The sequence below is a fragment of the Pinus tabuliformis genome, chromosome 1_1, assembly GCF_031772625.1.
Source record: "Pinus tabuliformis cultivar Carrire ecotype Pingquan chromosome 1_1, CPIR1, whole genome shotgun sequence".
Lineage (NCBI taxonomy): Eukaryota > Viridiplantae > Streptophyta > Pinopsida > Pinales > Pinaceae > Pinus > Pinus tabuliformis.
Genome location: NC_142297.1, coordinates 381,791,876 through 381,816,824, shown reverse-complemented (window position 1 = coordinate 381,816,824; position 24,949 = coordinate 381,791,876). Strand labels below are relative to the sequence as shown.

General features: G+C 36.0%; 4 protein-coding genes and 2 pseudogenes across 4 annotated transcripts; 3 read left to right on the top strand and 3 right to left on the bottom strand.

The window, feature by feature from the left end:
* Positions 1–6,414: 6,414 nt before the first annotated feature.
* LOC149213237 (protein RKD5-like) lies at positions 6,415–7,242 on the top strand. The gene is made up of 3 exons (XM_089391968.1): positions 6,415–6,724; positions 6,815–7,082; positions 7,170–7,242. The coding sequence occupies exons 1-3, from the start codon at positions 6,634–6,636 to the stop codon at positions 7,180–7,182; spliced, it is 372 nt and encodes a 123-aa protein (XP_089248094.1). The 5' UTR covers positions 6,415–6,633; the 3' UTR covers positions 7,183–7,242.
* A 1,390-nt stretch (positions 7,243–8,632) lies between these two features.
* LOC149213236 (GDSL esterase/lipase At5g41890 pseudogene) lies at positions 8,633–8,959 on the bottom strand (annotated as a pseudogene).
* A 1,556-nt stretch (positions 8,960–10,515) lies between these two features.
* Positions 10,516–13,820, top strand: LOC149213235 (uncharacterized). The gene is made up of 4 exons (XM_089391967.1): positions 10,516–10,657; positions 10,736–10,869; positions 11,106–11,596; positions 11,993–13,820. The coding sequence occupies exons 1-4, from the start codon at positions 10,530–10,532 to the stop codon at positions 12,188–12,190; spliced, it is 951 nt and encodes a 316-aa protein (XP_089248093.1). The 5' UTR covers positions 10,516–10,529; the 3' UTR covers positions 12,191–13,820.
* Positions 13,755–14,874, top strand: LOC149213234 (putative aquaporin PIP1-4 pseudogene; annotated as a pseudogene).
* Positions 14,875–20,446: 5,572 nt separating this feature from the next.
* On the bottom strand, positions 20,447–21,506 carry LOC149213233 (protein RKD5-like). Its single transcript, XM_089391966.1, has 2 exons — positions 21,114–21,506; positions 20,447–20,717 (listed from the first exon to the last, which is right to left on the bottom strand). Exons 1-2 carry the CDS (start codon positions 21,489–21,491, stop codon positions 20,520–20,522), a joined length of 576 nt encoding a protein of 191 aa, XP_089248092.1. The 5' UTR covers positions 21,492–21,506; the 3' UTR covers positions 20,447–20,519.
* On the bottom strand, positions 21,493–22,899 carry LOC149213232 (uncharacterized). Its single transcript, XM_089391965.1, has 5 exons — positions 22,749–22,899; positions 22,391–22,658; positions 22,034–22,258; positions 21,822–21,955; positions 21,493–21,604 (listed from the first exon to the last, which is right to left on the bottom strand). Exons 1-5 carry the CDS (start codon positions 22,837–22,839, stop codon positions 21,516–21,518), a joined length of 807 nt encoding a protein of 268 aa, XP_089248091.1. The 5' UTR covers positions 22,840–22,899; the 3' UTR covers positions 21,493–21,515.
* Positions 22,900–24,949: the final 2,050 nt, after the last annotated feature.

Genomic DNA, 24,949 nt, shown 5'->3' with positions numbered 1-24,949 from the left:
CCTCCCTCAACTCCTCATGGGCCAGAATCTGGATCACCATTCCCAAATTTGTGTGTTGGAAGCTATGGTTAGCTAGAAATGAGCAGATATTCAACAATGTAGCCTGGACACCCAACACGATAGCAGCAAAAGCAAAAGGCCTTCTCCTGGAAACTTTGAACTCCCAAAAACTCAAAGATGACTCTTCGGTGCGGTAGGAGGAAAAGAGTTGGCTTGGAACCCTTGCATTAACCCAACGAATACACAGTATTGGAAAACCCCAACTCAATCATCAGTGGAGGCTAAAAGATAAGGATGAAATATTTCAGAGTTGGTGGAGGCAGCAAGGAATAAGTATAGTCTTCTTTGATGGTGCCTCAAAAGGGAACCCTGGGATAGCGGGAGCTGGAGGACTCATATACTCTTCTGACGGAAGCACCAAAGAAACCTTTTGTTGGGGACTAGGACAACGATCCAACAATCAAGTAGAAATCCTGAGCTTAACAAAAGCATGTCAAATAGCTAAAGAAAGAGAACACCGAGAGCTGCAAGCATTCGGCGATTCAGAAATCCTGATCAAAATGAGACATTCAGAAGGTCAATTTAATGATGTCAGTTTAAATAAGAATCTGCAAAGGCTGAGATATATCCTGCAAGTCTTCACTTCCTTTAAATGCTACCATATTTTCAGAGAATCAAATAAAGAAGCGGACTATTATGCCAATAAAGGATGTCTTTTGAGCCAAGGAGAACTGAGCATAAACGAGGGAGAACTAGAAAAATTTGCATCCCATGAAAAAGACATTAGCTTGTAACAGGAAAATGTAAAAGTCCTACACTAAAGATTGTAAGGCTTCGGCCATTTGGAGCTCTTTATTAATAAAAATCCATACCCATTTCAGTTAAAAAAAAATAAAAAATTATCAATACTAATATAGAATATAACTATTATTATACGAATATACTTATATTAATATGGCTCCCTTTCTGAGAAATATATAGTTAACTTAATATAATTTACTATATATTAAGTTAATTTATTGGCTGATTCATGATCAAGGGCATTTAACTTGTGTTGGGTTCCAAAATCAGGGCGGTATCGTTTTGCCTAATAAACTATTTATATTATTTTCCAAAAAGGCTAGAATGTGAAAAGACTAGAATGTGAAATAAAAGACATAAAGGTAATGAAAAATAGTAATCAGCTAGCCATTCTACGTAACCCCATGTGATAACAATAGCAGTGAACAACTGTGTTGATACAATGAAATTAAACAAGCAATTAACTAGGCAAAAAATGAGATAAATGTGCTTACCTCTGGAATTTTTTTCTTGACTCAACATCCCTCTCATTATATCCATATATACCTGCAAATGTTAAAGCTAATCCTATTTAAAAAAACCCAAAAAAATTGTATATAAGTCCCCCAAAAAAATACAAATATTAAACCAAATCCTCCATAATAATAACACTCACTTGATCTCAACAACTAGATGGATGCTCATCGAGGAACAAGAATCTCCACAGATTCTACTATGCACACAACTGGCTTTAAAGAGATCTGAAGCAGAAGAAAAAAATCACTATGAAACTTTTTTTGGCTTGCTATGTTTTTATTGTCACTACATTTTACTTTTTTGTCTTTTTTACCACATCTTTTTAATTTTCTAAGAAAATTTATTAGATAAGGAATCATTTATAAAATCACAATTAATATTGTTTTTTTTATAGATTTTTTTTGTCATAAAATTCAAAAAAAATCATAGGCTTTTTTATTTCGCCTTTACCTCTAGAAAAATCTAAAAGGTAAATAAAAATATCAATCATAAACTTTGAAAAGAAATCATAAAAATAAATAAAAGGGAAATAAAACTAAAAAAAATTAGTAACTAATAAATTAAGAAATTACTAAAAAGTTCATAATACCTCAACCAATCAACTTACAAATAAATGAATTTAAATAATAATAAAAATTAATAAAAATTAATAAAAAATCAATTCCAAATGTTAAATCATAGATAAGTGACTATTGCTTTTTGTCAAATACAAATTAATAAGCCGTCAAGACAAAACCGAATGTATAATAATGTATATTTCTTAAATTTTAAATTTAAATTATTTAAATATTAAATTTATAAAAAATATATTAACTTAATTATTCATGTGAAGGTGGCTTTTATTATTTTACTTCAGAGTAATTATAAGGTAGAATGTCTTTTTTTTTTTTCCTTCAGTAATGAAAAAAATCAGCGGTAGGGAGTAGTATGTAAAAGTTTTTTTAAGGTATTGTCATGTCACTGGAACAGAGATAAAAAATTATCATTAACCTTCCCAACACCTAGGTCGTTTTTAAAACAGATTACAGTCGGACTAATTATAACATATATTCCAGAAATGAAAACCTGATATAATTACCTATTTTCTTCTCACTCTACGATGCAATGAGACGCAGAACGCTCTCAATTTATAGGGAGCAGAAGAGATGGAAACCTGTCTTCCTACCGTCTTCCTCCTTGTGGGCGGTTCAAAATATCAAGGTGGCTGTGAGTGTCATCCTGGTCATCAGTTGATCCCATTGTGTACTGCGTACTATTGCTTGGTTGACCATACTAAATCAATCCCCTAAAGTCCAGTAAGGCAAGATTAGGGAACAGTAAACTGGAACTCTATTATAATTTTAATACATTTTTAAATTCGCTAGTTTGGTTGTGTATACGAATCCCAACACGTTTGGGCCAACCTGAATACAACTTGCATCATTTCCATTCACCAATTTCGAGTTTGTTATCTGCTATGCATTGTAAGTTGCGCTCTGCACTGTCAGATGAATCTAGGCCATTGCCAACTGGGCCTATCTTATTCGCTGTAAGTTGGATTTAGACAATTGCCATCTGGGGTATCTACTGGACACTGGAACCTGGAGCCAGGCCATTGGCAACTTGCATATCATTTATTGAAAGGAACAGCATATTCTCTAAACGCACCAAAATATTAATGTAGTCTATGAAGTCTTCGAAGAAACTTCAGCCCGAAATATGCAGCTGTATAATGCTTTTTAATAACCGAATGGAGGCTTGGAATTTCAAATTTCTTATGCCCCTAAAATGAAAATTTGATGACCTTTTGGCATTTTTCACGCTCTTCTTTTGAGGTTCTATCTAAATTTGTGAGTGTCAACTTTCCCTTATCTAAAAATTCTTTTTAAACTACTCTTGTTTCTCAACTTTCTTTAATCTCCCTCTTAGAGTGCTTAGTTTCTTCCTAAGTTAACATTTGTGTTTCCCCCTAGTTCTATCTAAATTTGTGAGTGTCAACCTTCCCTTATCTAAAAACTCGTTTTAAACTACTCTTGTTTCTCAACTTTGTTTAATCTCCCTCTTAGAGTGCTTTGTTTCTTCGTAAGTTAACATTTGTGTTTCCCCCTAGCATACAAGCATAATTTTAAGATTTTATAAAGCTTTTTAGCCTTTATGAGTTAATAGTTTTGATTATATACATAAATTTTGACATGTGAAAAGAACTAAAGAAAGTCATATAGTTAAGATGATGAGGTTCGTCAACCACTAGTAGATGAGATAAAGTTTTTTTTTTTAAATATTAAAAATTCAACTATTATCCCTTTTATAATTTATTTAAATCTAATAATCTACCACATATGAATTTACTAAACATAGAATTACATGTTTAACTATTTCTTTATAGCTTATTTTCACCAAATATTTTATTTACAGATGAACACACACATTTTTATTTACTCACTGCATATTTTATGTACTGAATTCTTACCAAGATCTCTTTATTTATACCAAGATAACTTTAATCCCTATAATTTCACTTTCAACCATCTATGAACTATTGAATAATAAATCTAGTGATGATAGCTAAATAATTTTTAAAATATTTGTATATTCTTTCATCTAATTTGATATCCATTATACATATTTAGAATACATTATTCCTAAAACCATGAAGCTGCAAAATGTCTAAACTAAACAAACTCTGTGATCTATGAGGTAATCAACTTATCATCTACATCTGAACATTGTTAACTAATTATTTTAATATGCACCTATAGTGTTCTCAACATAAAAAAATGAATTCACATTACTTTCTACAACATAGACGAAATATACAGCCCAACCAATTACACAAAGTAATTCTTCCTATTGAGCATTACGCTAGACAATACCATTACTTATTCTATTCATGTACTTAGTACCTGTTGCATCCTCTAAATACAACTATATTAGAAGTGGTTCACAACCTAAATAGATACACTATATAAAAATGAGCTTGTAACATCTTCCATAATTATTTTTATAGTAAAAGAAATTTCATTGAATAACTATATAATTATTTTATTTTAAAGGAAAATTCACTGCTGTAAAAATAAGGTTGATTTCAAAGCCTTTAGTAAAAAATTCACAAAACAAAATTAGTGAAAATAAGGAAGGACACTCAAAAAAACAAAAATAGTCAAAATAAGGTTGATTTCAAAGCCTTTAGTGAAAAGCTCAAAAAACAAAATTAATCAAAATAAAAAATAGTCAAAATAAAGAAAGGCACTCAAAAAAACAAAAATAGTCAAAGTCAAGACTCTCAGTTTTCAAGATGGTAATTGTAAGCTTCACTATGGAATAAATCACAAGCTATTTTTCTAATATCAGATTTTGGAGAAATTTATTTTGACAAGGGCGTCCATAATTTCAGAGAAAACAAGTACAATAGGAAGAAAAAATGAAAAAAAAAGCAACTGAATGAGATTGAAACAGATTGAAGAAGGAAACTTACTTGGGACTTGCAAACTGTTAAATCTTGCAGATTTTGATGTAAATAATGACAGTAATTTCGGTAAAAACCTCCAACATTTTTTGAGTAACCTATCCTTGGGTTTCAAGAAAATAACATGGTAGTGAATACATGGTAGTGAATACATGGTAGTATTATACGCAGCAGAAAATGCAATTATAGTTTTAGTGTTTTGCAATCACCTACTACCATACACTTGGATAGCTAAATTCACATTCTTGACTTAGACTGGTTGGTCGGTTTAAGTGTAACACCTAACTTACAATCTAGGTGTTCTTAGTTTCCCACGGCGAGATCTAGTTTCATAAAGTTTGAGTGTAACACCTAACTTACAATCTAGTTGTTCTTAGTTTGCCACGGCCAGATCTAGTTTCATAAAGTTCAAATCTACAAAAAGACTATAGCCAAATAATCTTTTATAGACCTCAAATCTAGGAAAGCGTGCAGGTCATGTGAGCACTGTAAGCATTTTCCTTATGACGCGAGGCCTAGTCTTATTTTGTTGTTTTTAACTTAGGACTGGTACTATAAATTTTGGTGTTTTGTTGTTTTTAACTTAGGACTGGTACTATAAATTTTGGTGTTTTTAACTCTGACCTGTATTATAAATTTTGGTGTTTTTAACTCTGACGGGTATTATAAATTTTGACAGGAAATATTCCAAATTAAAAGTCAAAATGACCATTATTGATGGATGAGGCACGTCAAATTTGATGGGTAAAAATTTACAGCAACTGTCAAATATGTTTTAAAATAGGAAATACATCCGGTAAGACATCAAATTCCAAGCCTGACCGAATGTATAAGCGTGCTCCTACTGCAACAAAATATTAATTTAGTTTATGAATTCATCCAAGAAACTTCAGCCGGAAATATCCAGTAGCATAATGTTTTTAATTACCAGAATGTTTTAGCGTGCGCTTACTGCACCAAAAATATTAATGTAGTTTATGAAGAACTTTGAGCCGCAAATATGCAGTATTATAATGCTTTTATTGTAGTCGGATGTGTTAGTGTGAGAATGCACATGTTTAATTATGAAATTTAAATAGGTAAATGTGGTTTCGGAATAGCAGGTAAATGTGGTTGCTGGATGTTATTATATCTTATTTTTTTTTAAGAGATAAATCAATATATTTATATATAATTTGATTGGCTTTTAAGTTTAACATTTTAAATTTAATATGTTATTGTTCAATTATTGTTCCATGCTTTAAAATTTGTGTCATGTATTTATGTTAAGTTGTCAGGTTTCTCTGTTGTTTGGTACTGATACTGGAAAGACTCGGGACAGTTGATTCGATAATACAGCCTAGGAGGATATATCAATTGACCATCGAGATTATACAAACAAAGCAAGGTCAACCAATGAAGGCATGGGTTAATAATGAGATAAAAGATAATGAGATAAAAGAAGCCGTTTACCTAATTAAATAATATAGGAGTAGTCTACCTAGGCGGTAGAATGGCCCGTTTTCCGGCACCAGCCGGAAAATCGTCCAGCTCCGGCCACCGGGAATGTCTTCACCCTCCACCACCCTCCTTCTCCGCTTCTCGGCCGCCCTCCCCGGCCTGACAAGATATCGGATTTGGATTGCAGGGAATGGGGCCTGACATCCCCTGACAAACTAGCTATTGCAGCCGCGGTGTATTGTTCGGGAGCTCCTTATTCCGGTTCCATTCGAATTGTCACCCGCGCGCTGGTATTACCCTGTTGCATAATCGCCAAGATTGCAATGCATAATTCTTGACCCGGAGAATCACTCCATTTCTTTTTCTTTCTGGTGGACCAAATTTCTTCATCATCATCAGCCTCATCATTTCCTTAGTTTTTCCTGCATTTCATGGCCATGGAGTCTTACTCGCCCTCCGAGAACTCTCGCTCTCATCTCCATCTCTGTGCTTTGGCAGTGTTTCAGAATTTGCTGAACGAAGGTACCCAATGAATTCATTTGGTTATTTCTTACTTTAATTTTATTGAAAATTCAGTCACTTGATATTTGGGTCTTTTTAATTTCAATTCAGAGCTTATCAAGAGTATTCATCTGTATCAACTGGGAGATGGCACCGTTTCCGCTGTTCAACGAGAGTTTATGTTCTGCCCCAGCTCCTATAAGCAGATATGCCGTGACAATATTCCACTTGTTCATGCTTGTGGAAAGGAGAAGGCACAGGAGTTCATGGCGAATCTGAAGGAAGGAGAAGAGCGCGGACTTTGGATTTGTATTCTCCATTATAACTGCAATCTCAGCCCTGGCAACTTCATAATTCCCAATATTCTAAACCTAGCCAGGTGGGCATTGCACGGCTTTGTTAGAAAATTATAAATAGCCTAGACTTAATCAATTAATGATTAATATATGTCTGTATATATATCTAGGTTTTCGCTATAAATTTGAATGGAGCTGCATTCGTATCCATGCAGAAACCCTGCGCTGAATGCCATACCAGAACTAGCAATTGACCTCGATCACATTGCAAGATACGGACAAGCGGTAGATTGTTCTCACCAGGGGTTAAATTTGACGCCCGTCTGCCCGTTTTTAGCTATTTTACACGTAAAATACGTTCACATTTCAAATATCCACGTCAACCGTAACTTGCTATTAATTTTTAAAACCGTCAATTTGACGGGCAGGTTTGTAAATGAAAAGTTTTAAGTTTTTTTTTAATAATTTTTTGATATATATATATTATATATATATTTAACATACAAGTTCCAGCTTGCAAGTCGGGAATCGGGATTCGGGATCGGACCGTCGGTAATAGCCTATACGAATGAAGTGACTGTAGTCTGTAGTACTAGTCTGTGGCTGTATGTTGTAACTTGTAAGTTGGCAACTTGGCGTGACGCGTCCACGGTCCACCAACTTTCACGAATTGAAATAAATTCTGAGCCTGTTGCATTTACAATCCACTGAGAGCTGTTAATGTCATTATTAAATTTGGTTGATGGTGTCCACCGCGCTGCGCTCCGGCTCGAGTGAAATCACACAATCAGATATGGTCTATCTAACTTTCTAAGAAATGAGTCCATACATCTTCTAAAAGCCTTTCTGCTGATACCGCTACACCATGAGGATGTTGACGAGAGCCCTCTGCGACATGAGGAAAAGCTGTTTCCAACGCCATGAGTTGTAAATATTGCAGATTACATTATTCAGCTAAAGTTTGGACCAAGCCTTAGAAATCCAAAAAGACAGAGAAGATTTATAGACAACGTTTTTAATAGAAATTTGAGGCGATCAGGAACTAAACAGTGGAAATCTCACATGACATGATTCAGAAAACTAAGAGGCTTGAAAGTGGAGAGAGAGATTACCCATTTCTCCGCTTCTCCGCTTGAATCCGTTGGAGCTGCTGTTTGGCGTATTTGGCTGCTGTTTGAGCGAGAATCGTGGCTAGCGCGAGCGAGAATCTGCCCATTCATCGGCAATTTCTCCCATTGAACCACAGACTCTGCTTATGATCCGGCCGAGCTACAAGGTGAGGTTTTTCATTTCTTTTTAGAGGTTTCCTGATATTTTAGTACAATGGCAATATTGTCACTGAAACCTTAAATGTAACACTAAATGAACATGAAAAGTAGTCTATAAATTGCATCCTCTCTAGTTAATCTAGATTTAGATAAATCCATGTAACTCATATACACACATTACTAGAAATTGCATTCTCTCTGGGTCATCTAGTTTTAGATAAATCTATGCAACTAATATACACACTGGTTTAGATGAATCTATGCTACTAATATACACATTACTTACAAAAAGCTTTCCTGTATCTTGAAGTATTCCGCCACCTCCTGATGCATAGAGAACCCCTGCCTTCACTAAAATATCTCCTCTAGGCTCTAGTAGATGGTGCCAAGTACGGCGGTGGAAATGCTTCTGCTCCCAGCTCTTGACCCAAGATATCAGGGATGGTTCTGCCATTAGTATATCGGCCATTAGGCCTCCCACCAGAAGCGGCGAAATCTATTCCATTAGGGACATTATCAGCCTTCGATAGAGAGAATATATAGTTATTGTTTCCCGCATCCACCAGCGAGTCCCCAAAAATAAAAGAAGCTGCTGAACCAGTTTGTGAACGGCACATCTGAGATTTGTAAGCAATGCAGAACATAAAAATACAGTATGCCCATGCAAAGCATTTTCTTATTGCACCAGCCATTGAGAGAGAGAATCAGATCAGCAGGGCTTATTACTCAGAGTCAGAAAGGCCTGCAATTGATACATCCATAGTCCAACTATACATTATATAACAGGGAGAAATTCAATACAAAGGTATGAATATTAAAAATTCTAAGGCATTTAAGAGGATAACATGGGTTGGTTCTCGAAGGTGGTGCATGCCAGCTTACACTAGTATCTATTGTCAATGCTCTGGTTATGGCATAAATACTTGCAGAGCTGTGAGACATAAATACACGCTAGCTTCGGCTTGTTTTGTCTGGAATTGAAAATTTGCCCGTATTTTTTGGCAAAACTAGTGGATCGGCTCTCTGATGAAATTGATAAACAAAGCACATATTTATGACTACCCAATCATGTTCTTTGAAAGGCCTGACGGAGGGATACTAGAAGGGCAGTTTCCTATGCATGAGAAACATCTGTGTAACGCAAATGCATTGGGAGGAGTTTGATCACTTTTTGGAGTTTTTGGTGGCAATTGGTGAAATTGTTTTCAGTAAATTTTGATTTCTATGTTTTAAAATTTGTTAATGAGTGTATATATAGATTGTTATTGAGTGTATATATAAATTTCAGCATTGAAAAACTCTTATGTCATTTAGATGGTGGAAATTTCGCAACTTAAAATTATAATTTCAACGAATCTATATATAAAATTCTGAACAAATTACACCAAATCTACAAAACCTATAACATATAAACTACGGCCTTGCAAACGAGATATAATTATAGCATTAGGGCAGAAGTTGGTTTGACAATTGAAATTTCAATTGGGTTTGTTGAAGCCATTATTATCATCAGGCAGACGACGTGCATATCATTCCGTTGGGCATCTGTTGAGGTGGATGATCAACAGATTCATTTAATGCAACATTGTGCATCGTGGTGCATGATCCGGCAAGATCCACATGATATCAGAGACTCTGTGGAAATCGCAGGTACTCAATGATGACCATGGCTTAGGGCTAATATTCAAAACAATTTTAAACTTTTCCTTTCTGGCAGATTTTGCGGTATATATTTTATTAGAATGGAAATCCATACATGCAAACATAATAAAAATATATGAGAATGGAAATGCATATATGCAAACATAATAAAAATATGGAATGTTGTCGGTGATGATCTACTTTTATTCTGTCACTATACGTTGCTTTAATTTCTCCATTCCTTGCCGTATGTCCAAAGTGATGCCATACCGAGAACCAGTAACCCCACCAGAGCAACTGTGGATTAACACGTATTTTGGCTTTGAAGTTTTGTGATCAGAAGTTGTCATCCTCTGTGAAAAAGCCGCATACAGTTGGCAGGGATTCATGATCAGCAGGTCTCAAAACAAAGTGTAGCAATGAGACTTGAGCCCAATTGTAGAACAAAAAATTAAAAATTTAAACAATTATGAGTACAATTTGAAATTAGATAAAACTTGTACAAATAAATTTTAAAAGTCATATGATGGGCAGTTTAAAAATAAAAACGTCATAAAAAATTTCCTTGACGGGTAGGGTCACCCGTCAAATTTAACCCCTGCTTCTCACCCTCAGAAAAAAATGGGCGAGAAAATATTAAACTGTGCATTAGCTGATACGCAGTCCAGTTTCCTTAGCATTGAGAGTTTTTGGCCTGCTATTCCTGGCTTAACAACTGTGCAGGACTGTATTGATGATGCAGTCAGTAGGTCCCCCATTGTTGTTGAATGTACTCTGCGCATCGATCAGATCGATGAGTCTTATGGCATCAGAAACATCTGCAGTAGGTCCCCCATTGTTGTTGAATGTACTCTGCGCATCGATCAGATCGATGAGTCTTATGGCATCAGAAACATCTGCAAAGAAGATAACCCTAATTCTATCCCTAACCCCAGGCAACCAATCACCTCATACCTGAAAGGTATGCTGCTATTCTTTTCCTGTTGCTTACATTTTACTCTTTAATTTTATGAAGATACACCTAGCAGTCATCAAATTAAAGGATCCAAACCGTTGTAGTTTATGAAGGACAGGGACACTTGACATTAGTACTGCAAATGTCTGGTCATTGACTTAATGTCTGGTCATTGACTTATTTGTAGTGGCTCAGAATCACAGACAAGTATAATGCTTGCGTTTATCTTATTTGTGTGGCAGGGTGTTCATCTTGTCACCCAAATGAAGTAAGCTCAATCACTTGCAATAATTCAAGATACCTTGAAAAGGAAAACCACACTGCTGATCAGAAGTCAAGTCTAAGTATAGCAGACATGGCAGTCTTCCAGTCAATTGAATGCAGCCATGCACCACAGAGTTCAAAGAATGATGCTTCTGAGGATTCATCAATGTTATGCTGTAAGAAAACTAATGTGGACCTTCCCAGTAGTGCTGGTGTAAAAGGTAAGAAGAGAAGGGCATCAAGTGAGGAGAAAGATGAGAATAGGCAAATCCACCGAGCACCCACCCAGCGTGTTGCCAACATTGCACTGAAGGATCTTGCAAAATATTTTGATGTGCCAATCACTGAAGCTTCAAGGAGTTTGAAGGTAGGGCTTACAGTCTTGAAAAGGAAATGTAGAGAATTTGGCATCCCTCGCTGGCCACACAGGAAAATCAAGTCGCTTGATAGTCTCATACAGGATCTACAGGTAACTTCTACGGCTTTTATATTTGCTTTAGGAGCATCTCTGTATCCTTGCACTAACGTTATAATATCATGCACATTGAAATTGTGGTTCTTACTCAGTGAGGACACCATTCTATTATGTCATTTCATTTAACTACAAAATTATGAAAAATAGTAGAAAACTTGAAGCTAGTTCAATTCTATATTAATAAAGCGATGGTTTTATATAGATCGATGTCTTTGTTTCTATCCTCTTGATAATGGTAGCTTATGAAAGGACTAAAGATAAATTTCACTAATAAAATAAGAGAAGGCATTTGTTCAACTACATTATGTTTATAACAAGTGATTTGTACTGTATGTTTCAGTCGGAGATAATTTTCCCATTGATTCAAATTGAATGCTTGATTTGGGGCAGGAAGAAGCCAAGAGACAGGAGAGAGAAGATAAGGCTGCAACTATGGTAGCCATGAAAAGAACAAGAATATTAAAAACTGAGAGACAAAAGATTGAGAAGAAACCTGGAATAGACATCCAAAAAGACACCAAGAGATTTCGACAGGACATATTTAAGAGAAAGCACAAGGCAAGAGCTCTTAAAAAGAAGTATGATTAAACAAAGTCTTCCGGTAGAAATCACATGAGAGAAGATGGAGATCCATCAGAAGAAGTTCCATCAGTTTCCACCATCCTAACATTGATGATAGATAAAGCCAGAACTTCCCCATCTACCAATTAATTATTTGTGTCTATCTTTTGTTTTTTGTGACAGAATTTTCAGCAAATAAATTCTGACAACTTCCACAGTTTATTGCCAACAAATTTGATGCAGAACGACATGAACTCTTTTTGTGGCTTGGTGCAGAAATCTTACTTCGTCAATTTTTTGTCAAAAAGACTGTGCCTATGAATGTATGAGGTGTTAAATTTCAAATGTTTGGAGATAAGTCAGTTTGGTTATTGACGATACAGATGTTTGTAACGCTATAAATTTTCAAAGTCATCAAAGCAAGGCAAGAAGTCTATTCATTGTTGCCCAAATGCTCTCAGAACATGTATATGGACAAAATATCCATCCATTAAGTGATTAATCGATATAACAGTAACATTGAAGTACCCACAAATTGCAAATTCAATTTTGAATTCTTTTATATTTAGAGGCTCTGTGGTTTGTATATCAATTACTATTTGCATGTGTTTAAGAACCAAACCCTGCTTATGTACAGATAAGCTCCTTTGTCATAGTTCTTTGGCAGCTATCATCCATCAATGTGAATCATAATTCCTTTTAACTTATGTAACTAAATCAGCCAAGCTGGTATCCAACTCATCCTGTCTCTGGTTTGTCCATATCACGATCATCCAGTTCTCGGGATATTGATCCAACTGCATTGTTGAATTGTTCTGTCAGCAAGTTCAGATACTCTGACCCCAAATTTCTTGCCAGCAGATCATTTATGACTAGTACTACATTTATCTGTTTACTCTTAAATTTTCCTGCCACAGGCTCACACTACTACATTCAAATTTTCTGTTTGTCTTTAGAGATTGATTTGAATTTTGCACCTAATATGTTAATTTGTGCAATACATATCTTTTGTAAGGTGCATGTACACTGAAAAATGTAGCGACTGTGGAGCATTTGCCAATTTGTCATTTACCATTGTTTTATGCTTTTCATTCCTTGAAAGAGGATAAACTCCATAGGTTTGAGCTTTTGCAGTTTGTAACACGTCATTTATGGATATTCGTGAAGTTTATAACATGCCATTTTTTGGGAGGATGTAAACTCCATGCCTTCGAGTTCTGGCTCCGGCCACCGGAATGTCTCCACCCTCCGCCACCCTCTCGGAGCTCCGCCACCCTCCTTCTCCGCTTCTCCGCCACCCTCCCTGGCAATCCTGACATTCCCTGCCCCCGGCCTGACAAAAAATCGGATTCGGATCGCAGGGAATGGGGCCTGACATCCCCTGACAGACTACTCCGATCGGGGACGAGCTATTGCAGCCGCGGTGTATCCGGAGAATCAGCGATATACCTTAACTGAATTGAACAACCAGACCTTAGCCGGTCAATTCTTCTGGTCATAAATTCTACAACAGCTAAAGTCTAGTTTCTGCATTTGCTGCACTATTTTGGCTTTGTTTCGACTGAGTTCAGACAGTCTCAGAATCCTCTGGTTCTTTGTGTTGAAATGGAAGGAAAAGAAGAAGACGTTAAGCTCGGGGCGAACAAGTATTCCGAGAGGCAGCCGCTGGGGACTGCGGCACAGATGAGGGAAAAGGATTACAAGGAGCCGGATCCCGCGCCACTGTTCGAACCCGGGGAGTTGGCGTCATGGTCCTTCTGGAGGGCGGGTATTGCAGAGTTCATGGCGACTTTCTTGTTTCTTTACGTCACGATCCTCACGGTCATGGGTGTCAAGAGGGCCGACAATGTTTGCACTGGATCTGTTGGAATTCAGGGGATTGCATGGGCCTTTGGGGGAATGATCTTCTGTCTCGTCTATTGCACAGCCGGTATTTCAGGTGGTCACATTAACCCAGCAGTGACCTTTGGGCTGTTCTTGGCCAGAAAGCTGTCTCTGCCCCGGGCTGTGTTCTACATGATATGTCAGTGCTTGGGAGCCATCTGTGGCGCTGGTGTTGTGAAGGGCTTCATGGAAGGCGAGTACCAAGCGGACGGTGGAGGTGCTAACTCTGTGGCTCATGGCTACACCAAGGGAGATGGCTTGGGTGCTGAGATTGTGGGAACCTTCGTTCTGGTCTACACCGTTTTCTCTGCTACCGATGCCAAACGAAGCGCCCGGGATTCTCACGTTCCTCTGCTAGCACCACTTCCAATAGGGTTTGCAGTTTTTCTGGTTCACCTTGCCACAATTCCCATCACTGGAACTGGCATCAACCCTGCCCGAAGCTTGGGAGCTGCCATCATCTACAACAAGTCTCATGTTTGGGATGACCATTGGATTTTCTGGGTCGGTCCATTCTTGGGCACTGGCTTGGCAGCTATTTACCACCAGATGATCATTCGTGCCATTCCCTTCAAAACTCGCTCCTAGAAACAGCCCAGCCTAGCCCAGCATATTGGAGAGGGGGCTTAAACTTTAAGGCTGAGAGGTCTGTTAACGCATGTGTATTGTCGTCTGATAAATGGTTTTACAGGATGGATGATATCCATATATTATGTTTTAAGTGTGATTTAGGCCAGCGGAAGCCACTGGCAGATTCTGCTCTCGTGGGCTTCAGTGGAGTGTATTATTCCTCTCACTGTAAAATAATGGACACTTTGGTTGTTGCACTCAGTGGGTCTGTCTGTAAATTTCGTCTTTATCTTCTTTTTTAATGGAAGTTATAGCCAGTGTGGTTGAAAAAAAAGTCTAGTTTCTGGAACAGCTAATTCTGGTTTCTGAAACGAGTTTAACGAACAACAGGCGTGACTTCAGTTAGGAATACCATCTTCTCTGGTTTCTTTTCATTTATATAACATACATTGTTATTGTTATTATCATGCCTGAATGATATAGTGTGTTCATTCCTTACCATCTGTGAGTGATTTAATAGTTTTCATCGTTATCATCATCTTTGAATTTTATAAAATCTTCTGTTTCTGTCTTCATTGCATTCTTTCCTGATATCTGCAATGCAAAAGAAAAGTAAGGGAGCCATCAACAGCAGGGGCTGTCATAAAATGTCATGCGCAGAAGAGGATTCAGGGTACTCCCCACTTGAGAGAATATTTACAGGATGTACCCACTTTTGGAAATCCTCTTATGCATAACCAGTATTTTCGCCCCATTGAAGGGTTTTTTGTGACTGAGAACGATATGGTAATGGAGGACATTGTTGTGGATATCCAGACAATGTCAAGGGAAACACAAGTACTATATCACAGAGCAGGGCCTCGGTCTGAGATACGTTTTAGCCCTGATGAAGTCCATGCTGCCATTGTTACATGTGGGAGGTTATCACCTGGCGTTAACGCAGTCATCAGAGAGCTTGTAATTGGTCTCTGGTTTCGGTATGGAGTAAGGGATATAAGAGGGATCAGGTCAGGCTATCGTGGGTTTTATTCATCACTACTCCTTTTCATTATGAATCAACATGTCTCTAGTGGAATCATATCCACCAATAATGTTTCCTATTATGGTCTTTGCCAAGTCAATTGATTTAGAGAATGACCCCAGGTCATTTAGGACTACTATGAGCAAAAGCTTGAGCGAGTGAACTGCGATGACAAATTCATAAATGGCTAGTACTGACCTCCAAAGCCAAGGTGAGAATGTCGGTGCTTGATAAGAATGGAGCTACATTTGAGCCCTTGGCTTATGAGCTCAAAATTGAACTCAAATCATAAAGAGATTCTATTTAATGTCAATAGCATTCTTACAGATCCCCCCACACCTTGATGGCTATTAGTACTCTGCTTCTAGCAGCTAATGAGGCTAAGGCAACCAATGTTGTCGATAACTGGCATTCTGCTTTCTGGCTACTAGAAGGTCGTGGATGAACACTACTATGGCATTGCTGCTAGCAAATAGCCCTCATCTAGTCAATTATGTACTTACCTCTAGTGATTCTAAAAAATGAGATGCAACCAATGCCCTTATTTGCCATTAACTCGTCATTTACTCCTATTTTAGTTGATCCACATGGTACTTAATGGCTTTGCGCAAGAATAACAATTAGTTCTTGACTCAATAGTTCTTGAATCTTCAAAGTATCAAGATTCACGTTAGCACATCCAAAAAGTCATTGTGACATGTCGTTGTCTTTGCCGTTGAACCTTGGTGTGTGGTCTAGCATGCCACATTCTTCACCGCTGAACCACAACCCCATTAGCCTTTTCATAGATAATGGCTAAATGCTTTAATGTAATTACAATCTGATGGACTTAGAACCTTTAGACCTTCACGGATTATCAAGGGATTACTGGCCAGCCTGTTTTTATGTGGTTGACATGATTTATTAACTTGACTAGAGATGCTAAGTTAAATTTTCAGGATGCAATTTTTAATATGAACCCCATGAAGGGTATCCTATTTATTGTTGTGAGTGTTTTATAGAAATCACATTTTCTGATATCTCCAAACTTCAAAGTGATTAACTGATTGTCTTGTCTTAACTTAAACAGGGTGCACAATTTGATTGATAACAGCTATAATATATGTGTGAAAGTAGCTCATCTGCAGAATAGGTACTATTGAAGGATGAGCATAAAGTAACAGGAATTGCCACAAAATCTGAGTCAGGCAGTGAACCTCTCCACTCATGTTTAGATTCCAACTCGGATGACAGTTAAAATGAATGATTTCATAACTTAAGCCTTCAGACCTGGCAATAATAATCATAAAGCATACATGTATCAAACCCAATTGGGCTATCAAGTATTATTGATTGATAAAGACACCAAATCTCTGTAAACTTTAAAGAGCTATTGAAATAGTTCCCTATTAAGCAGATGTGAAATCACTACACATCAGAACTTGAAGTCCCTAGATTTATTAATGAAGTCTTCTTATACGACTAATAAATTTATCTGAGCTCAGATATAGCTAGATTCCATGACGTCAAAATTAAGAGGGCATAGATATGCTTCATCTAGGTCATTAAGGGAATTGCTTCATCTAGGTCATTATCCATATCTAACACAAACAAAGATTGATTTCAAAGTGGTGTTTTCCAAGAATGTATATGAATAATGAAAAATGCACCTGTTTAAAGCTACTATGGCTTTGTTTAATTTAACATTCCATGTAAACTGATAAAATAAACTAACAGTTGTTTATTCAAAGAAACTCAGTTAACGAGATTAATATGTTTCCAGAGGCACAAATATGACAATTATCGATAGTACATAACACAAACTTAACCTGAAAATGTGTACTGAAGTTTCAATGGATGTTTCCAATTCAACTATAACTGGGCTTCAATTATTGACTTCGAAAAACCACAAATCTACATCTGGTCATCTTATACCCATGATTTGAGAGATTCAATCAATATTTAACAAAATATATTTTCTATATTTCCCAATCATTTGTGTCATGAGATGATATAAAACTATGATGATGTCAACATTGTAGTATGTTACTATGCCAAGAAATTTGAGGCTGGAGGCCTATAACCCTCCTCAATGTCTCCCACAAGGTTATTACAAACATTTTAAGAAAAATGTCATAGTGACCAAATCACTCTCTTTGTTTAATGCTTTAGAAAAGCAAATAACCGTATTCTATTACCGTGCCACAACTAAATGATATACAGACAGAATCAATAAGAGCCATGCTAAATATGAGCTATAACTCATTCATATAGTTGAATTACCAATGTCAAGCCATTCATAGGCAAATATAAAAGAGATCTGTTCACTTCCATTCCAACACTGTTTGTTCACTTTATCAAATCCTTTGACAGTCTATTACCCACTACAACACTGTTTGTTCCTCTGAAGATTCATTTGCAGATTTCAAGAATCTGTTCACTTCCATTCCTGCCCTTCCAGAGATGTAGTGTATAGATACAAAAGGAAGTTACAAATTTACAACATACACTTTTTAAGCTTGAAATGAAGCCATAGAAAATGGATGCACCATTAGAATTATTATTCAAAATTTCTCATTTTGTGACTAAATCACACTCTTTGTTTAATGCTTTAGAAAAGAAAATAACCATATTCTATTACCGTGCCACAACTAAATGATATACAGAAAGAATCAATAAGAGCCATCCTAAATATGAGCTATAACTCATTCATATAGTTGAATTACCAATGTCAAGCCATTCATAGGCAAATATAAAAGAGATCAATGCTGGTCCATAAGGCAGAGTAGAAAAGAAAAAAAAAGGTACCTTAGATCACTAATTCACTCACTGAATGCTAAAAGGGACTAAAACAAGTATATAAGCAATGGGTGAAACTGTACACAGAATTGAACATCTTCATTTAATCTCAATCTAGTTCTCACATTTAGGTTTCTAAAATATGTGAACATGTCTTTGATCAACCAGAGTTTGTTGATGGAGAGGCAATTCACTTCAACAATTTCATAAAGGTGACTTAGAAACTATAACCTTGATATGAGATTCAATCAATATTTAACAAAATATATTTTCTATATTTCCCAATCATTTGTGTCATGAGATGATATAAAACTATGATGATGTCAACATTGTAGTATGTTACTATGCCAAGAAATTTGAGGCTGGAGGCCTATAACCCTCCTCAATGTCTCCCACAAGGTTATTACAAACATTTTAAGAAAATGATTCAAGTCGCAAGCTTCCAAAATCATAAGAAAGAATATTATCACCTTGCAGAGCATCAAATTGGCCAGGGAGATGAGTAAGAAGGCTCACTTCCTTGAATTTGATCTTGACAAGTCATATAATATAATTAAGTGAGGATTTATTGTAAGCATGCTACATGGGTTAGATTTTGTTTAGCAAAGCAATCAACACCCTTTTCTTTGATTTTTGGTAGACTACTCCCTTTGGCCCGAAAGCCAACCCCTATTACATTGAAAATGATCAACTTTACAGAGAAATAAAGCTACCAGCTTTAAGGAATGAAATCCTAACAATAAACTAAAATAAAACAATCTGTACTATAAGAGTTATGTATCAAGACTGATTATGCCTTTGATAAGCTCCAAGTCGGATTATTAGCCTCTGTCAAGGCATGCTACAAACCGGATAAACTCGAAGAAATTGAGTTTACCATCTATCAAAAAATGGCATGTTCCAAACTTGACAGAACTCGAAGGCATGGAGTTTACATCCTCCCAAAAAATGGCATGTTATAAACTTCACGAATATCCATAAATGACGTGTTACAAACTGCAAAAGCTCAAACCTATGGAGTTTATCCTCTTTCAAGGAATGAAAAGCATAAAACAATGGTAAATGACAAATTGGCAAATGCTCCACAGTCGCTACATTTTTCAGTGTACATGCACCTTACAAAAGATATGTATTGCACAAATTAACATATTAGGTGCAAAATTCAAATCAATCTCTAAAGACAAACAGAAAATTTGAATGTAGTAGTGTGAGCCTGTGGCAGGAAAATTTAAGAGTAAACAGATAAATGTAGTACTAGTCATAAATGATTTGCTGGCAAGAAATTTGGGGTCAGATTATCTGAACTTGCTGACAGAAAAATTCAACAATGCAGTTGGATCAATATCCCGAGAACTGGATGATCGTGATATGGACAAACTAGAGACAGGATGAGTTGGGTACCAGCTTGGCTGATTTAGTTACATAAGTTAAAAGGAATTATGATTCACATTGATGGATGATAGCTGCCAAAGAACTATGACAAAGGAGATTATCTATACATAAGCAGGGTTTGGTTCTTAAACACATGCAAATAGTAATTGATATACAAACCACAGAGCCTCTAAATATAAAAGAATTCAAAATTGAATTTGCAATTTGTGGGTACTTCAATGTTACTGTTATATCGATTAATCACTTAATGGATGGATATTTTGTCCATATACATGTTCTGAGATCATTTGCGCAACAATGAATAGACTTCTTTCCTTGCTTTGATGACTTTGAAAATTTATAGTGTTACAAACATCTGTATCATCAATAACCAAACTAACTTATCTCCAAACATTTGAAATTTAACACCTCATACATTCATGGGCACAGTCTTTTTGACAAAAAATTGTCGAAGTAAGATTTCTGCACCAAGCCACAAAAAGAGTTCATGTCGTTCTGCATCAAATTTGTTGGCAATAAACTGTGGAAGTTGTCAGAATTTATTTGCTGAAAATTCTGTCACAAAAAACAAAAGATAGACACAAATAATTAATTGGTAGATGGGGAAGTTCTGGCTTTATCTATCATCAATGTTAGGATGGTGGAAACTGATGGAACTTCTTCTGATGGATCTCCATCTTCTCTCATGTGATTTCTACCGGAAGACTTTGTTTAATCATACTTCTTTTTAAGAGCTCTTGCCTTGTGCTTTCTCTTAAATATGTCCTGTCGAAATCTCTTGGTGTCTTTTTGGATGTCTATTCCAGGTTTCTTCTCAATCTTTTGTCTCTCAGTTTCCAATATTCTTGTTCTTTTCATGGCTGCCATAGCTGCAGCCTTATCTTCTCTCTCCTGTCTCTTGGCTTCTTCCTGCCCCAAATCAAGCATTCAATTTGAATCAATAGGAAAATTATCTCCGACTGAAACATACAGTACAAATCACTTGTTATAAACATAATGTAGCTGAACAAATGCCTTCTCTTATTTTATTAGTGAAATTTATCTTTAGTCCTTTCATAAGCTACCATTATCAAGAGGATAGAAACAAAGACATCGATCTATATAAAACCATCGCTTTATTAATATAGAATTGAACTAGCTTCAAGTTTTCTACTATTTTTCATAATTTTGTAGTTAAATGAAATGACATAATAGAATGGTGTCCTCACTGAGTAAGAACCACAATTTCAATGTGCATGATATTATAACGTTAGTGCAAGGATACAGAGATGCTCCTAAAGCAAATATAAAAGCCGTAGAAGTTACCTGTAGATCCTGTATGAGACTATCAAGCGACTTGATTTTCCTGTGTGGCCAGCGAGGGATGCCAAATTCTCTACATTTCCTTTTCAAGACTGTAAGCCCTACCTTCAAACTCCTTGAAGCTTCAGTGATTGGCACATCAAAATATTTTGCAAGATCCTTCAGTGCAATGTTGGCAACACGCTGGGTGGGTGCTCGGTGGATTTGCCTATTCTCATCTTTCTCCTCACTTGATGCCCTGCTCTTCTTACCTTTTACACCAACACTACTGGGAAGGTCCACATTAGTTTTCTTACAGAATAACATTAATGAATCCTCAGAAGCATCATTCTTTGAACTCTGTGGTGCATGGCTGCATTCAATTGACTGGAAGACTACCATGTTTGCTATACTTAGACTTGACTTCTAATCAGCAGTGTGGTTTTCCTTTTCAAGGTATCTTGAATTATTGCAAGTGATTGAGCTTACTTCATTTGGGTGACAAGATGAACACCCTGCCACACAAATAAGATAAACGCAAGCATTATACTTGTCTGTGATTCTGAGCCACTACAAATAAGTCAATGACCAGACATTTGCAGTACTAATGTCAAGTGTCCCTGTCCTTCATAAACTACAACGGTTTGGATCCTTTAATTTGATGACTGCTAGGTGTATCTTCATAAAATTAAAGAGTAAAATGTAAGCAACAGGAAAAGAATAGCAGCATACCTTTCAGGTATGAGGTGATTGGTTGCCTGGGGTTAGGGATAGAATTAGGGTTATCTTCTTTGCAGATGTTTCTGATGCCATAAGACTCATCGATCTGATCGATGCGCAGAGTACATTCAACAACAATGGGGGACCTACTGCAGATGTTTCTGATGCCATAAGACTCATCGATCTGATCGATGCGCAGAGTACATTCAACAACAATGGGGGACCTACTGACTGCATCATCAATACAGTCCTGCACAGTTGTTAAGCCAGGAATAGCAGGCCAAAAACTCTCAATGCTAAGGAAACTGGACTGCGTGTCAGCTAATGCACAGTTTAATATTTTCTCGCCCATTTTTTTCTGAGGGTGAGAAGAATCTACCGCTTGTCCGTATCTTGCAACGCGATCGAGGTCAATTGCTAGTTCTGGTATGGCATTCAGCGCAGGGTTTCTGCATGGATACGAATGCAGCTCCATTCAAATTTATAGCGAAAACCTAGATATATATACAGACATATATTAATCATTAATTGATTAAGTCTAGGCTATTTATAATTTTCTAACAAAGCCGTGCAATGCCCACCTGGCTAGGTTTAGAATATTGGGAATTATGAAGTTGCCAGGGCTGAGATTGCAGTTATAATGGAGAATACAAATCCAAAGTCCGCGCTCTTCTCCTTCCTTCAGATTCGCCATGAACTCCTGTGCCTTCTCCTTTCCACAAGCATGAACAAGTGGAATATTGTCACGGCATATCTGCTTATAGGAGCTGGGGCAGAACATAAACTCTCGTTGAACAGCGGAAACGGTGCCATCTCCCAGTTGATACAGATGAATACTCTTGATAAGCTCTGAATTGAAATTAAAAAGACCCAAATATCAAGTGACTGAATTTTCAATAAAATTAAAGTAAGAAATAACCAAATGAATTCATTGGGTACCTTCGTTCAGCAAATTCTGAAACACTGCCAAAGCACAGAGATGGAGATGAGAGCGAGAGTTCTCGGAGGGCGAGTAAGACTCCATGGCCATTAAATGCAGGAAAAACTAAGGAAATGATGAGGTTGATGATGAAGAAGAAATTTGGTCCACCAGAAAGAAAAAGAAATGGAGTGATTCTCCGGGTAAAGAATTATGCATTAGAATCTTGGTGATTATGCAACAGGGTAATACCAGTGCGTGGGTGACAATTCGAATGGAACCGGAATAAGGAGCTCCCGAACAATACACCGCGGCTGCAATAGCTAGTCTGTCAGGGGATGTCAGGCCCCATTCCCTGCGATCCGAATCCGATATCTTGTCAGGCCCTGGCAGGGAATGTCAGGATTGCCAGGGAGGGTGGCGGAGCTCCAAGAGGGTGGTGGAGGGTGAAGACATTCCCGGTGGCCGGAGCCGGACGATTTTTCTGCCTGTACCGGAAAACGGGCCATTCTACGGCCTAGGTAGACTAGACTATATATATATATTACATTTTTTTATTATTTCAATAACAAATTATTATTATTATTATAATATTACAAATAATTTAAAATATGAATGCAATTTTAATTATATTATATTTAATTTGTTTAATTAAGAAAATTAAAATATTTAGGAGGTCAAAATTATATCATCTAATTACAACATACTATTTATATAATTAAAACTATTTCTTTTTAATGTATTTTTTTATAAAAATGTAAAAATTCTAATTAACAATACTCTATAATAAAAACCTCACAATAATTATACTCCAAGAGAAAAGAAAATAAAATTATAAATTTTTTTGAAGTGATGTAATATTATGATAATTTTCTAATTTTTTTGATAAGTCAATGTGACAATATTATAATAATTATTTTTTTATATCATAAATTTATTTATTATCTTGAATTAACTATAAAAATTACAGATTTTCATAAATCTTAAATTTTAATCAAATTTTAAAAATCAAATTAATAAATTTTGTTGGCAGTATTTCAATCATATTATTAATAACTTTGATTTAATTATATGCTTCTTCATTTATTTCAATACTTATTTGATTATTCATTTATTCATTTATTTTTAAATAAAAATAAATTTATAATATTAAATGTTATTCATCTATCTTCTCTTAATGTCTAAAATATCTTGTTGGTAGTTTTTAAGGTGGTGAACTTTGACTCATGTCAAATGCTACGAATTCATATTTCAACAAATGAAAGTAGTAACGTACTTGTTAATATATGCAAAGAATGCATAGTTACAATTACCAAATACCTCAATTTACCAATTAGTAAAACATAAATTAAACTAAGTTGTAGGACTAGCTACTATGTAGCACTTGTTTGATACAACTAGCAATTGCACTAGATGTCACAAAGGAAACACCCTAAGGCGATAGCATATAAAACTAATTAATGTTTCTTTGACAACTGTTGAAAGACATGAAAATATCAACAAAAGGAAAGAACCATGCTACAATGATATCTCACAGTTGCTTCCATGAGCCTTACAAATCATGAGGCCTATGTTCAAGTTAAACACGTTGTCTAATTATGCCAACATGAATGCCTCATGATAAAGAAATAGATCACGATTTTCTATCTTCGAAATGAGAGTTTGTTTTGGTACAATTCCTCCATATTTCTTCTTGAAGTGGTGATTGTGCTCTAGATTTGCTTGTTGTGAGTTGGCTAGGATAAAAGATAAAACAAATAATTTTATCAATTACTTAATTTATAACAAATTTTAACATATTTCATAATAAAAATTTCTATGGAAACATGATTTTTATGGAATATGATTATATCACCTTTTTACATTTAAAATATGCATGTTGTGAGGACTTCTTTAAATCTTCAATACAAGAAAATTTCTAAGTGTTTTAACCATCACTTCAATTTTGCTCATTTCTTATCTATCCATGAGTATCTAAATGCATGATTCACAATCATAAGAGTTGTTGCAGTGCTTGTGTGATCTTTAAATATAACTAATGCATTATTATCATTCAACCACACTAGCTCACACTCACCTCTAAACCTCAATATCAATGAATTCACATTTTCATCGCATGGTAAATCAAATAGGAAAATGACAAGCATCAGATCCATATCTACAGATGATTTAAAAGGTAGAGGTCACACCTGCCTTGTTGTAGGAATTAGACTCTTCGAAA

Coding starts and splice junctions, on each gene's coding strand:
- LOC149213237 (XM_089391968.1), top strand. CDS start 6,634: ATGGCCATGGAGTCTTACTCGCCCTCCGAGAACTCTCGCTCTCATCTC. Junction 6,725..6,814: donor TCAGAATTTGCTGAACGAAG/GTACCCAATGAA, acceptor ATTTCAATTCAG/AGCTTATCAAGAGTATTCAT.
- LOC149213235 (XM_089391967.1), top strand. CDS start 10,530: ATGGGCGAGAAAATATTAAACTGTGCATTAGCTGATACGCAGTCCAGT. Junction 10,658..10,735: donor ATTGATGATGCAGTCAGTAG/GTCCCCCATTGT, acceptor CATCTGCAGTAG/GTCCCCCATTGTTGTTGAAT. Junction 11,597..11,992: donor GTCTCATACAGGATCTACAG/GTAACTTCTACG, acceptor GATTTGGGGCAG/GAAGAAGCCAAGAGACAGGA.
- LOC149213233 (XM_089391966.1), bottom strand. CDS start 21,491: ATGGTAGTCTTCCAGTCAATTGAATGCAGCCATGCACCACAGAGTTCA. Junction 20,718..21,113: donor GTCTCATACAGGATCTACAG/GTAACTTCTACG, acceptor GATTTGGGGCAG/GAAGAAGCCAAGAGACAGGA.
- LOC149213232 (XM_089391965.1), bottom strand. CDS start 22,839: ATGGCCATGGAGTCTTACTCGCCCTCCGAGAACTCTCGCTCTCATCTC. Junction 22,259..22,390: donor AATATTCTAAACCTAGCCAG/GTGGGCATTGCA, acceptor GTATCCATGCAG/AAACCCTGCGCTGAATGCCA. Junction 21,605..21,821: donor AATCACCTCATACCTGAAAG/GTATGCTGCTAT, acceptor TTTGTGTGGCAG/GGTGTTCATCTTGTCACCCA.